At 51.1% G+C, this 12,841-nt stretch overlaps 1 protein-coding gene across 1 annotated transcript; it reads left to right on the top strand.

The window, feature by feature from the left end:
* The first annotated feature begins 436 nt into the window (after positions 1-436).
* Positions 437-12,602, top strand: LOC144113820 (carboxypeptidase Q-like). The gene is made up of 4 exons (XM_077647157.1): positions 437-981; positions 8,451-8,700; positions 9,396-9,499; positions 11,977-12,602. Exons 1-4 carry the CDS (start codon positions 487-489, stop codon positions 12,550-12,552), a joined length of 1,425 nt encoding a protein of 474 aa, XP_077503283.1. The 5' UTR covers positions 437-486; the 3' UTR covers positions 12,553-12,602.
* Positions 12,603-12,841: the final 239 nt, after the last annotated feature.

The raw sequence follows: 12,841 nt of genomic DNA, 5'->3' as shown, positions 1-12,841 counted from the left end.
CTTTTCAAGAGAGAAACACAGAAATGTCTGCGACGGGTGCCGTAGCTTTAAAGGAACGGTGTAAACGTCATACGAGGTCCTTGCGTTATACTCGGAGGAAATGCATCCGTATATAGAGGGATGGTCAAGGTGACGAATTAGAGGGAGTAAAGAAATTTCTTCTAGAAGTTTCCACCACTTTTGGTCGTCGCAGAAAGACTACACTCTATTCAGAAAGGTTAACCGTTGCAGTTATGTGCTTCCATTTCACTTCGCGCGCGTTGAACGTGAACTTTGAGAAAACGCGGCGCCTGCAGAGGGTCGGTGCGGAGGGCTAATCTCTCGAAACGCGAGTTGTGCTTGCTGAGGCCAGTCTCGATGCCTTCAGAGATAACCAATTTGTCCGTTCAGCGCTCCGAGCCAGCAGGTTAGTGGCCTCGCTATCGGTGCTGGCAGGTGTGCCTCAGGAAAACGGCAGCTGCCTGCCACACAGTGCGCAAAGCCGCCATGGGACGCCTCGTTGTCCTGCTCCCGCTTCTGCTGCTGGTCGCGGCCTGGGCGTCCGGTGATGAGGTGTACACCTGCAATGGAACGCAGCTATTGTCCGCGGAACTCCTCGCAGAGATACGAAGCTACGCACCGGTGGTGCAGAGCATCGTCGATTACGTGATTCAAGGTCCCGAACGGAACCGCACCTACGAGGAGCTAGCCAAGTTCGTGGATCGATTCGGCGCTCGGATCTCGGGGTCTCAGAACCTGGAGAACTCCATCGACTACATGGTGGAGCTGCTGGGGCGCCAGGGGCTGGACAGCGTGTACACGGAGCGCGTGGCCGTGCCTCACTGGGTGCGAGGAAACGAGTCAGCGTGGATTGTCCGGCCTCGTATGCAGAGGCTCAACATGCTGGGCCTAGGCGGCAGCGTGGGCACGCCTCCTGGTGGCATCATTGCTCCCGTGCTGGTCGTCAGGTCCTTCCAGGAGCTTCACTCAAACGTTTCAAAGGTTAGATCGCTTACAGCACTAGAATGTGCGCTCGGCGCGGCAGCATGGTGGACAGCGCGAACAGGACGGGACTGGACAGTACAAGTTAGCGCTTGTCCATACACTACTTTACAGAGTGCCGTCCTATTCGTGCTCTTCTCCACAAATTAATACAGCGGCGGTTTCAATGTGAGAACAGTATCCCCCGGTACTCTTATCCGATATCGTCGAATCAGCATCGGCTTCTCCCCCGTCCTCTCTCCAGCCACCCACTGTGTATGCACGTTTTCGCCTCTCGCAGCTCCTGCTCTCTTGCGGTCCCGAGGGATTTGCCCTGACATAGATACGTGCATTCCCCATGACACGCGTATAGCGTGTAGAAGTTAGTGGGGAAAACGCTTCACCTCCATATCAAGAGCGAACGCTTCCTTGTTGAGCTGGCTTGAGCATGTTTCCCGAAATGACGAAGCTCACAAAGCGAAATCAACTGGGCGAGCCCGACCACTGGGCAAAACATAGCTAATGACAGCTGAGATGCCATGCGCAGACGTGCCACACGAGAGCTTGGATCGAAGTGCGTGAGCACAGGTGGCTCCGCTTTCACTCCTCCATGTTCAATGTAGAGGCAAAACGATACTGGAAGAGCTTTCAGTTCTACCCGGTAATAGTACCGCGGTTGCTGCTTCATCAGACAGCGGCTATTTTCTGATTGTTTCAACCTTGGTAAATGCTGGCTGAGCACTGTATGTTTTCATTATTTAATGTCCACCGGACATCCGGATGACGAATAGCGGACCACTGGAGGACGCCCGCCGGACTTCCATTTTTACCTCTAACCGGATGCGTTGGCCGACCCACATGGAAAGATTTTCCGACGAAAGAACAATGAACGACGTTCGGCGGCCAAGTAGTCGTTCCTCGTCGATCAGGCGTAGCTATAGGCAAACACACCTCAGGGAAGGCTCTCCAGCCAATGGCGTTGGCTGATTCTCATGACGTCACGATTAATCCTATTTCACGGAGGCACATGCCATTCCCTTGCGATGTCACACTAAGGAATTAAGTGCAGCGTCATTGCAAACAGTCGACACCATTGGCTAGAGGGCTTCTTCAATTGAGGGGTGTTTGCCGCTTACATGTTCTCCGGGCGGCCTGCCGCTTGACGGAAGCGGTGAATGCGGGCGTCAGCGCGGACCAACCAGACGCGCTACTGCTTACAACCTCAGCACGCCTCTTCTGTCTCGCCTAGACGGCCGGAGTGCACATGACGAAGAAAGCGGTGCGCATCGTGAATGATCTAGGGAGCGTTAGAATAGCGTATAAACGTTTAAGCGCCCTAAACGCAAGCATTTTTCACTACTCTAAACTGTATATCGCATCCGCTCATAGTAGCAAAGGCGGCTATAATTCGACTCATTGTGGCACCATATAATTTTTATAAAGTGAGCCATTTTTATAAGCAAACCAACGTCTCTTCTTAGGCCTAGGATCTGGCGCAACGTGAAACGAAATTTAAAAAAAATAGGTCAAATTTATTGCTAGGACGAAGCGGAAGTCCTATGAGCCACATACAGCCAGTGGCCACCTGGAAAAGTGCAGCAAAATGATGAATTCACTACGAAGCAAGGGGGCAAAGGCCCCGCTTCAGAACACGTCGCCATGTCGGCAACGGCTGTTTTTTTGTCGCGTGTGGTGCATCCCGGCGAAGGTACGCCGGCGTGCTGCCGCGCCTGCGCTTGTCGTGAAAAGTTCGTCGTGCAAGTTCGTCCCATGTAGGTTGGTCTTGGTGTAAGCGCTGGCCCTTTGTGAAATCTGTGCTTCAGAGCTGCTGTCGCACTATATTATCTTACTATACTAAGGAATGATCTATGGAGATAGTCTCTGGCGCGTGTGTGGCCCGCAAAAAAAAATACGTTGATATCGCTTGAGCGCTATAATCGGGGGGTAACTTCCTGGGGCAGTCACGCGCTCTCAATTTCTGTGGTATATTCACGCATTCACACGAGGAAGAATTCCACCTTTTTCCAGGATTGAGTGTGTACACGTCACACACAAAAAAGTCATAACTTTGAGCGCCAGGGCGTATTCTCTCTCTCTCTCTCTCTCTCTCTCTCTCACACACACACACACACACACACACACACACACACACACACACACACACACACACACACACACACACACACACACACACACACACACACACACACACACACACACACACACGCACGCACACACACACACACACACACACACACGCACGCACGCGCGCACGCACGCACACACACACACACACACACACACACACACACACACACACACACACACACACACACACACACACACACACACACACACACACACACACACACACACACACACACACACAGTGTGAGGATTCCATACAACCATTCCATAAAGGGCCGCCGTAGTGGAGGGCTCCGGATAATTTCTACCACCTGGGGTTCTTCAACGTGCACTGACAACGCCTCCAAACATGATGCGCTAAATCACCAGAGTCGTGCCTTCTTCGAGTAAGGACTCAGAGTGGCATGCTGTTCCTCTTTCCTCTCGCGACGAACGACGCCTTCGCCTGTCCCGACGACTGTGTTTTCTTGGCGGGAAAAACATGCTTAAAGTGACTAGCGACATGATGTACATGAGTGTTTTTGTGTCAAGCTCCATCTGCGCCGCAGTTCTTCCGGCAATGACAGGCCGTGATGGGCGACGTCTGTGGGGCATTCGCTTTGTCTATAATGAAAAACAGAAATTTGTTCTCTTGTTTGAGCGTGCGTATGGGAATTCCCTATAGTTTGTAGGCAGGGGCTCATCCCCAAGCAGCACAGATAATCGGTCCAATATTGGAATAGGATGGTTTTACTCTGGTCCTTTGTAGGACTGGCCTTTGCCAATACATTCCCAATATTGGGCCTTTTACATGTGCCGCTCGCATACTCTTTGTATGTGGTCATATTGATGGCACTTTTGAGAGCTGTCTTGAACTTACGTGCATCCCGCAACATTCCAGGTAGAAGAGAAATGTTACAACACTGGTACGTTTTTTGTTTTGGTCAAACATAACTATATTGTTCTTAATATCCTTTCTTTTTCTAGCTTGTGCGAAACGTTACAAATAAACGTTGGAATAACATTTTCCTAACTTCATGTATGCATTTTTCGCTAAAATGATAAGTAAACCTCCAAGGCCAGACTTGCTAGTGGGAGAGCACACATGCTCAGTCAAAACTTCGCAAAGAACAGGTAAAGAACAATGAGGGCGACACTTGAGCCCTACAGAACAGCTATAATACATATACAACCCCTACACCCGCGTTCGAAAGGATACCGTGGCCTCAAGCTTTTTTGGCCAGCCGGCTATAGGAAGGTACGTGTCCCATAAATGATAGTGGTGCATGGTTAATAAGCAGTTTGAAATATATTTGTAATGTTGCTTTACACTTATGATTTGAACAAATAGTAGCATTTATAGCACAGCATTATCATAATGTTTAATTTGAACATAAATTAATGTTTACGATACAGCATATGATGTCATTTCTTGCTCTTTAGCATCAGCATAACATTCCAATGAAACATGCAACGTTTCTGCGACTTACACAACAGTTTTGTGACATTGTTTTGTTTTTCGGTGCTACCTTGGGTAATGCTTGGGCGACTCGTAATGCGTTCATGCTAACTTAGACTTCGGACTGCATTTGTTTTCCGCTTGGCATGAAAAATATGAAAATCGTTCGTGGTCTCTAATTGGCCATGAGCGGCGGCTGCGCATGCGTTGTTCGCTGTCGCACCGCAGGACGACGCTCGCTTGAGCTTTCTGAAACGTCAGGGGCTTACCTTTTTTTTAAAACAGTCGTGTGTGCATTTCAGTTCATCTCGAACCAAAGCCAAATCTCTCACGGAGCCTTTCTCCACCGAAGATTGCCAATTGATAGGTTTGGGTTAGTCTGCGCACTTCTGCCGATAGCACGCGTTTCTGTCCCCACCCGCGCGCAGCGGCAGAGCCTCGCCCTCTCCCAGAACCGACGGTTTCGGCGCCAGAAGGTTGCTCAAAATTTATCGCAAAGCCCTCGGCGACTTAAAGTAGGCATTTCAGCTGTTATCAGCGATCACTTTTGAGAGCGTTGACCTGCAGCTCCAGCGTAGCCATATTCGCGCTGAGGTAAGCTCTCAGTCGCTTGTCGTTCAGCCCCTTGCAGATTCGTCCATATATGCTCGAGCCGAGACGTCTTGGCCGAAGTGCTGCTTGCAGCGCCGTCCACTTGGAGCTCAAAAGTGCGGCGTGGTGCACCGTTGGGGCACTGACGTCGTCACCATTATACGCTGTGTGCCGGGCAGGACTGCAGACCATGCAGATCGCGGTGCTGCTGAACGGAGGATTTGTTTTGTTTCATGACGCGTAAAACTATGGGGGCGATCATCGGCGCGGCTGGACCGCTGGAGAGAGGCGCGGGCGAGGCTGTCGCGGAAGAGGGAGGGTGTTTTCCTGAGAGGGGCGCGTAGCAACCCACCACGTGTCTTTGGGAACCCGTGGGAGCAAGCGCGTAAGGTGAGCGCACGGCGGGGACCACGTAAGACGAGGCGCGTTTTCGCCGCACCCAAAACACAATCACGGCCACCACATCGCAAGGTCCGCGACGGCGCTCACGTGTGCGTCAGGTCGGCGCGTTTTTAGAGGGCGTGCAGAGAACTGTAGGCTCTCGCGGCTTTTTTTAGAAACAAGCGATCAGTACTGTGAGACGAGCGCAAACAACACAAGCACAAGCGAGAAGGCACCGGTAGCCCTCTTCTCGTTTGTGACGCTGGATTTTGTGACTGTATTTTCCTCTTTACGATTATCAAAGAAAAAAAGAATTGCGAGCTGCCGCGCAGAAGAGAGTGAGGGACCACTGCGTCGAGATCGGAAGAGGGCCCCTTGCAGTGCTTTATCATGGGACATCTCTCTGTATCACTATACTAATATGCATGCATCTGTACGTTTTATGTGGTTCTAAAAATAAATAAAACGTAAAACTTGAATATTGATTCCGTTCTGGAGGAGGGCACTGCAGATGGCCAGGCTATCATACGAGGTCAGCTATGCGCCTGTCCGGAAAGCTCGCCTCCCAATGGACCCGCTTTGAAACGCATTTTAACGCCACGAGCGCCCCCCGCGGAGCCTCGACGCGTCGTCACAGGGTCGCGCTGTTTTAGATCATGCCGCGACACGTGCTGGACTCAGCATTTGGGCCCTCGTTCCAATGCCAAATCATGATTGCTTGCAGAGCACCATCTTAGGCAAATTTCACGCCTACGACCGCTGCCGCTCGCACAGTACTACTCGGCTTCTAGGAATGCGTCAGTATTGCAGGCCGGAAATGTGTTTTCTGAAGTAACCAAGTGTAACTGATGTCATGTCTCCGGCTCATGTGTTCGGAAATGATTGCGCAATTTGCGGAAAAAAAACTGACATATAAGCTTTTCTTACTCCCGAGCGTGACTGACAGGGCAGTTTGTGCTGTCGATGATGATTTATTGGCGGCCATATATATATATATATATATATATATATATATATATATATATATATATATATATATATATATATATATATATTGGCGCGTATAAAACGACTAATTTGTGCCAATGTTTTCATGCATCCAATCTAAGATTGCCAAGACAGCTTCTCCTAAATTATGACCTCTTACATGCCGTTTAACGCATGAGCTTACACGTCTTTTATACAATGGTATGCATCTCAGATCCTTTGAGATCATGCGCTAGCGCAACAAATACACGCGGACCAAGAGAATAAAATGGTATACGAGCGCCTTCCTTCTCTTTGTTCTATCTTTGCTGCTTTGCGACTGCGGACCGAAAGAAAGATATATGCCTCAGAGCTCGCTTTCACACTGTGTAGAATCTAACCTCAAAATGACGCAGTAACGCAAAGAAAGGAAGAGCCGCAAACTGGCCGGGAGAGAGCGGTGAGCAATTAGTCGTACTGTGGAGTTGATTTTAAATATTTGTCGTTGGAGGCAGCGATCATATTTGAATAAATGTTGAGCCGCGTTACGAGCTGAAAGTTCCCCCTCGTTTCGCGCGGGAAATCTCCGCTTCCACTGAAACGGCTTCCAATTATGCCAGCTTCACGTGGAATATCACTCGTACCCCGGTTTGGGGTATGTCGCCTGCCGCTTCGCTGCCGCATATTATCACCACGTTGGCCCTTGACCGCACAGTGTGGACAGAAAAATATTAGGGGCAACGTTTAGAGCAGAGAGAGAAGAGAGTGGGCTGTATAACTATAGCAATAACTACAAACTACAGCTATATAAGTATAGCTGTAGCACTACATAACTACGGCACTAACTATAAAAAAACTGCGCGTGTCGATGGAATTGGATAACCAGGCCTGGGGTACGGCCTGATCTCGGTGACCAGAACCGACAACGCACTTCCTCACCAGAACAGGATTTGGCCACCCTGGTGTAGTACTTCGCTACAACCTCCTATATATAAACAACCAAAATAATGGTATACTCCCAGTACTTAAAGTCAGGAGGGGTCTCGGAAGGTCTCAAAGACCCCTCCCCCCCGCCGCGCTAGAACGTATAGAGACTGCATCAATCTGAAACAAGCAACAATTTTCAGTGGTGGTCGGAACATTTATTCTCTATCGTTTCGAAAATTTCACCGTGATCTTTGGCAGGAATCATTAACATGTTTTCTGAAACACGAGAAGAAGAGAAATAAAAAGTCGACAGCACACAACAGAAAGGCCGGAAGAAAAAGAGAAACCCTTGCCCTCACACCAAGAGTCAGTTCAGAGCTGACCGCTGATCACCTTCGAGGCTGCACAACAACACCAAGCGCACTGGCAAAACGTGGGGATCGTTTGTTCCAGGTCTGTCCTAAATTGAGCAAACAATGATCTTTAAACATAATTTCTCTGTATCGAACGATGCGTGCAACACGCCGCCAGCGCCTCTCTCTTTCTCCCCCTTTAATATTCCTTTCCACCTGTGCTCGAAATTCTAGAGACCTCCTTCTATGTGGCCAGACTTTAAGCACTGTACCCACCCTAGCTGAAACCAACAGGTAATCCGTAATTGGGCAGGGCATGCCTTGCGAAGAACAGGTAGCCGATGGTATATCCCGGTAGCAGAGTGTAGCCGAAGGGAAGGGGGCCGTAGTAGGGAGCGGCAGATGGGAAAAGCGGAGCTAAGGTGGCCGCAGCTGGTGCGGGACAGGGTCATTAGGTGATCACTGGAACAGGGCTGATGGTGGTGACGATTGTGCTGATGACCCTTGACCGGCCCACGAATGTAGGGACAGCCTTCACTCCGCGTTTTACGTTCTGCGCCTCTGAAGATTGACTGAGTCACTCCTGAAAATGCTATTGTGGTTCGGGGGGTCCTGGAGCCGGGAAGCATGCGTCGTATCGGCGCCCCAGTGCGGGCGAGCTCACCCTTGGCGGCTGCCGCCCGCAGGCCCGGGGCAAGGTGGTGGTGTTCGACGAGGACTTCAGCAGCTACGCGCGCACCGTGCTGTACCGTGAGAACGGCGCCGCCGAGGCTGAGCGTGTGGGCGCCGTGGCCGCGCTGGTGCGCTCCGTGACGCCCTTCTCGATCGGCAGTCCGCACACGGGCTGGATGAACTACCCGAACGGTGAGCCCCGCATACCGTGCGCCGCCATCACCGTCGAGGACGCCCAGCTGCTGCGGAGGTTGCAGAACAGAGGTGAGCGCATACACGTGCTGCCGTGGCCATCGCCATTTCATGCACGCGCTGGTCGATCTGTCAGCTGTGGGCACTCTAGGAGAGCTTTTAAATTTCGTGTTTGTTTTCCTCTAACTAAGACCGATCATATGAGGACAACCTACACTCGTTGTAAGACCGGAGTTACGAACGTCGGCTGCCATTAGTGCGGCTGGCAAACGTTCCATACCAATTGGACGACCAACGAAAGCGCATAGTTCTCGATTCGCTGCTTTGGCACGTTTTAAAGGAGCAAGTTTAGGCGTTATAATCAAATTACCTCCAGTAATTACTATGCAGGACATGACGCGAGGAACTCAGAAGGGGTCGATGCAATCGACGGGGCATCAAAGGCGCACTGAAGCCAAGCGAAGTTCACGTTGCCTGTGAGGTGAAGCAGCACGCACTAGCGACGACGAGGGGCATGCATGCCGCTATTTCTCTCGGTAGATTCACTCGGATGCTCAGCACGTGCCGCATCTGCGGGAGTAGCAACAACGAGCAGAGCATCATCTTCCTGTTATTTTGAATTGCCCCAATTTTTTCATATCCTGCGCAGGCAGATCCGCACACTCGATCGTTCGCAATTTGGTCCCGCTGAACGCTGCACGCTACACGTCGCGTCGATCCGTGTTCTTCTCTTTCTGTAGCCGCTTCCTTTCTTTTTTTCTCTTCAGGAATCGAGGTGTACGTGCACTTAATAATGGACGCCAAAAACCTGCCCCTGGCCGCATCTCGGAATACGATAGCTGAACTGAGGGGCACAACCAAATCCGAGGAGGTGAGACTTCACGTGTTGTACCCCAACTAAACCGGACGATCGAAGAAGCACGCTGCAGACAGGCAGTCAACAGATGTGGACATTGCGCGAGCGTTGCATTTAGTGAGAGAGGAGGCTTCGCCTTGTACTATGGCTCATGGTTTCTTTTTAGATATATACATAATACATATATGAATGAGGTTGCAACCAAGATTAAAGTTTTTGTGGATGTGATTTCACATGTCAGATTTTCAGCCCTACATCCTGAAAGGATATGAATTCCTTCTCTTTTTCGACGAGATAACTTGCCTTAGGAATGCGAAATGGGATACATATAAGTAGCCACAGTGATGGCATGCTTCAGCATCAGTATAAGTGTATCAAAGAGAACGAAGAGATTCAGAAAACTGCGACCAACTGAAAGAGCTTTTATCCAAAGCTACATGCATACGAAGATCCTCTATGGCATGTACACGAAGAACCCCGTCACATGCCCAGACGAAAACTCGGCTCATGTATACGCAGTAGCCAGTAATCCTCTCACGCAGACCTTATAGTATGAACCGCACTTTTGAGAAGCTTTGATCGAAAGGGGTGAGAAAAGCTGATAAAATGTATCTACCGAAGTGCACGCCGTGGCGTCAAAGTATAATTAGAGCGTCCTGCAGCGGAGCACGCGGCGCTGGTTTCATTTCCCGACCACGGCGGTTATTCGTGCACTAAGATTTTGATGCACGAACCCCAATTGGTCGTAGAAATGAATTCGCAGCTCTCCACTGCGAGCTCTAAGCCCAGGTGTTAGCTCTGGCTGACAAAACTGCATCCTTTTTTTTTTAATTTAAACCCCTACGAACTGACAGTCAAGCTCGGAAAGACGCCGTATTTTTGCGCAGTTTATGTAGTGTAGTCCTCTTCAATCTTGAATTCGCACTATCTGCCTTGAGGTTAATATAGAGGACCGAGAAAACGAATTAATAATAATAATTGGTTTTGGGGGAAAGGAAATGGCGCAGTATCTGTCTCATATATCGTTGGACACCTGAACCGCGCCGTAAGGGAAGGGATAAAGGAGGGAGTGAAAGCAGAAAGGAAGGAAGAGCTGCCGTAAACGAATTAAATTTCATTATTAAACTATGCTCCACTCCCCACCCACCTTTATTTATTTATTTATTGCATTCATTTATTTGCAACTTTTTTGGTGGAGGGGACAGGTGGGTTGACACGCCGTAACTGTCGACGTGTCATCGCAAACGAAGCGTGCATTGAAAGAAAGCCGGCCTTGTGCACATGCTGTATGCCATTGTTTGGCGAACATCCGTATGCTTTCAGCGCTGAGACGAAGCACTCCTCCGGATCGAATACGCAAATTCGTTCTTACGCAAACGAACCGGAAAGGGAAAGCTCCACCAAAGGGGACGGAGGTGAGGACGGGTGCAGCCTGTTTGAATTGCGAAGCTTCTCCCTTTGGTCGAAATAAGGCAGAAGAGGTGCCAGCATAGCAGAGCTTGCTTTTTAGCTTTACCAGTCTGCAGCGTGACGCGATGTAAAGGGTGTTCAGCCTTGTGCCAACTGTTCCGTCTTGTCTGGCGAGCTTTTCGGCACCACCGATTCATCTTGCCCAACAGAGGACAATACCTAGTGCAGCCGGAGAGCAGCAGCTGCAGTTAACGGTACGGCAAAAATGCTATTCGCTATTGTGCGCCCTACTAGCTTGCACTGCCTGCATGTCAAGCACATTATTGCTGTTGAGAGTGGCCCAGAACCTCTTGCTCAGCGGAACGCAGCGGCCGAAGATTCACCGGAGTGATCTCGTACTGTTGGCCTGATATGCAAATATGCGCACCATGACCAGATCTATTCTGGGCCAGCGCATTTTTCCAGCGGGAAGTTGTGGATGAAAGCAATATTCTGCTACGCATCGGAAAGTTAGACCATTCCCACCAACATGTTCATAACAGTATCTTACAGTATTCCACAGATGCCTCACAATTAAAAGTGATATCCAAGAAAGTTGGAAATGCTTAAATTTTTTGGCTTCTTGCAGTCAGCTGCCTGCTCCGTAAGTAGTCGAGTCGAACAGTCGAGTGGTACTCGAATAGTGAAACCTTTACCTCCGGTGTCTTTCGAGTTTTAAGAAGAATTCGACAGGGAATCCCTTTTTACATAACATTGTTTTAACGCTCTCCAATGGGTCAAGCTAGCTAACGCCACATTACCGTAGCTGCTTTTGGCGTGTACTCGAGCGTCAGTGGCAAGCTAGATGATCCCGCCCCGCGGTCGCTGACACGGGAGGCTCGCTTTTATTCCCCTGCTTTTCCTTCACGAGCGTCTTGCTGGCTCGCTAGTTTGAACGTAGCTGCCCCTAAAACCGCCACACGAAATCCGAAGAGGCAGCCGGTCTTCTGGTTTCTGCCACACTTCCACCCGATGCTAAGCGAATGACGGGAAGAGCATGCTCGGCGCCTGAGCTGAGGCGGGCGAAATCCGGGCGCGCGCAGTTGGTGCTCGTGAGCGGCCACCTGGACTCGTGGGATGTGGGCCAGGGCGCCATGGACGACGGCGGCGGCGCCTTCATCTCGTGGCGTGCTCTGGCGCTGCTTCGTCGGCTGGGGCTGCGGCCGCGGCGCACTCTGCGGGCCCTGCTCTGGACGGGTGAGGAGGAAGGCGTGTGGGGCGGCCGCGCATACTACGAGCGCCACGGCGTACACGACCGCGGCCGGCTCAGCCTGGTGATGGAGTCGGACCTGGGCACGTTCCGGCCGCTGGGCCTCCGGCTGGCCGCCGCCGACCCCCGCGCGCGCTGCATGGCGGCCCAGGTGATGCGCCTCTTCGAAGCCATCAACGCCACGCGGCTGACGCTGGGCGCTGACGGGCCCGACATCCAGCCCTGGGTAGACGCCGGCGTGCCGGGCGCCTCGTTGGACACGGAAAACAAGGAGTACTTCTACTTCCACCACACGGACGGCGACTCCATGACCGTGGAGGACCCGACGAACCTGGACCTGTGCACGGCCTTCTGGGCGGCGACCGCCTACGTCTTCGCTGACCTGAGCGAGCGCCTTCCGCGCCCGTAGACTCGACGACGGGTGCAGCAATAAAACCCGCCACTGATTCGTTCCTTGTTCACGCGGGCCATGGTTGACCCACACGACATGGCTGTCTGAGGGGTTGAATCGAATGAAACTGAAGACGCTGCCAATGTTGGCCGCTTTACGGCAGCCAAAGTTTAGCTAATGCAGCAAAAGGTGAGACCGGCTTAGTAAAATGGACTGAGCAAGCAGCCTCAAGGTGGCACCCCTTCATACGAGGACACTTCATATAAGCACCCTTAAAGCAAAATGCATCTGGTACACGAACACACGT

This window comes from Amblyomma americanum, chromosome 1, assembly GCF_052857255.1.
Source record: "Amblyomma americanum isolate KBUSLIRL-KWMA chromosome 1, ASM5285725v1, whole genome shotgun sequence".
Taxonomy (NCBI): Eukaryota; Metazoa; Arthropoda; class Arachnida; order Ixodida; family Ixodidae; genus Amblyomma; species Amblyomma americanum.
The sequence above is the reverse complement of the archived record's forward strand: the minus strand, read 5'-3'. Positions and strand labels throughout refer to the sequence as shown.

What these genes read in the sequence shown, in the direction of transcription:
- LOC144113820 (XM_077647157.1), top strand. Translation starts at nt 487, where the DNA reads ATGGGACGCCTCGTTGTCCTGCTCCCGCTTCTGCTGCTGGTCGCGGCC. An exon ending in TTCACTCAAACGTTTCAAAG is followed by an intron (nt 982 to 8,450) that starts GTTAGATCGCTT and finishes TGCCGCCCGCAG; the next exon opens with GCCCGGGGCAAGGTGGTGGT. An exon ending in GCACAACCAAATCCGAGGAG is followed by an intron (nt 9,500 to 11,976) that starts GTGAGACTTCAC and finishes GGGCGCGCGCAG; the next exon opens with TTGGTGCTCGTGAGCGGCCA.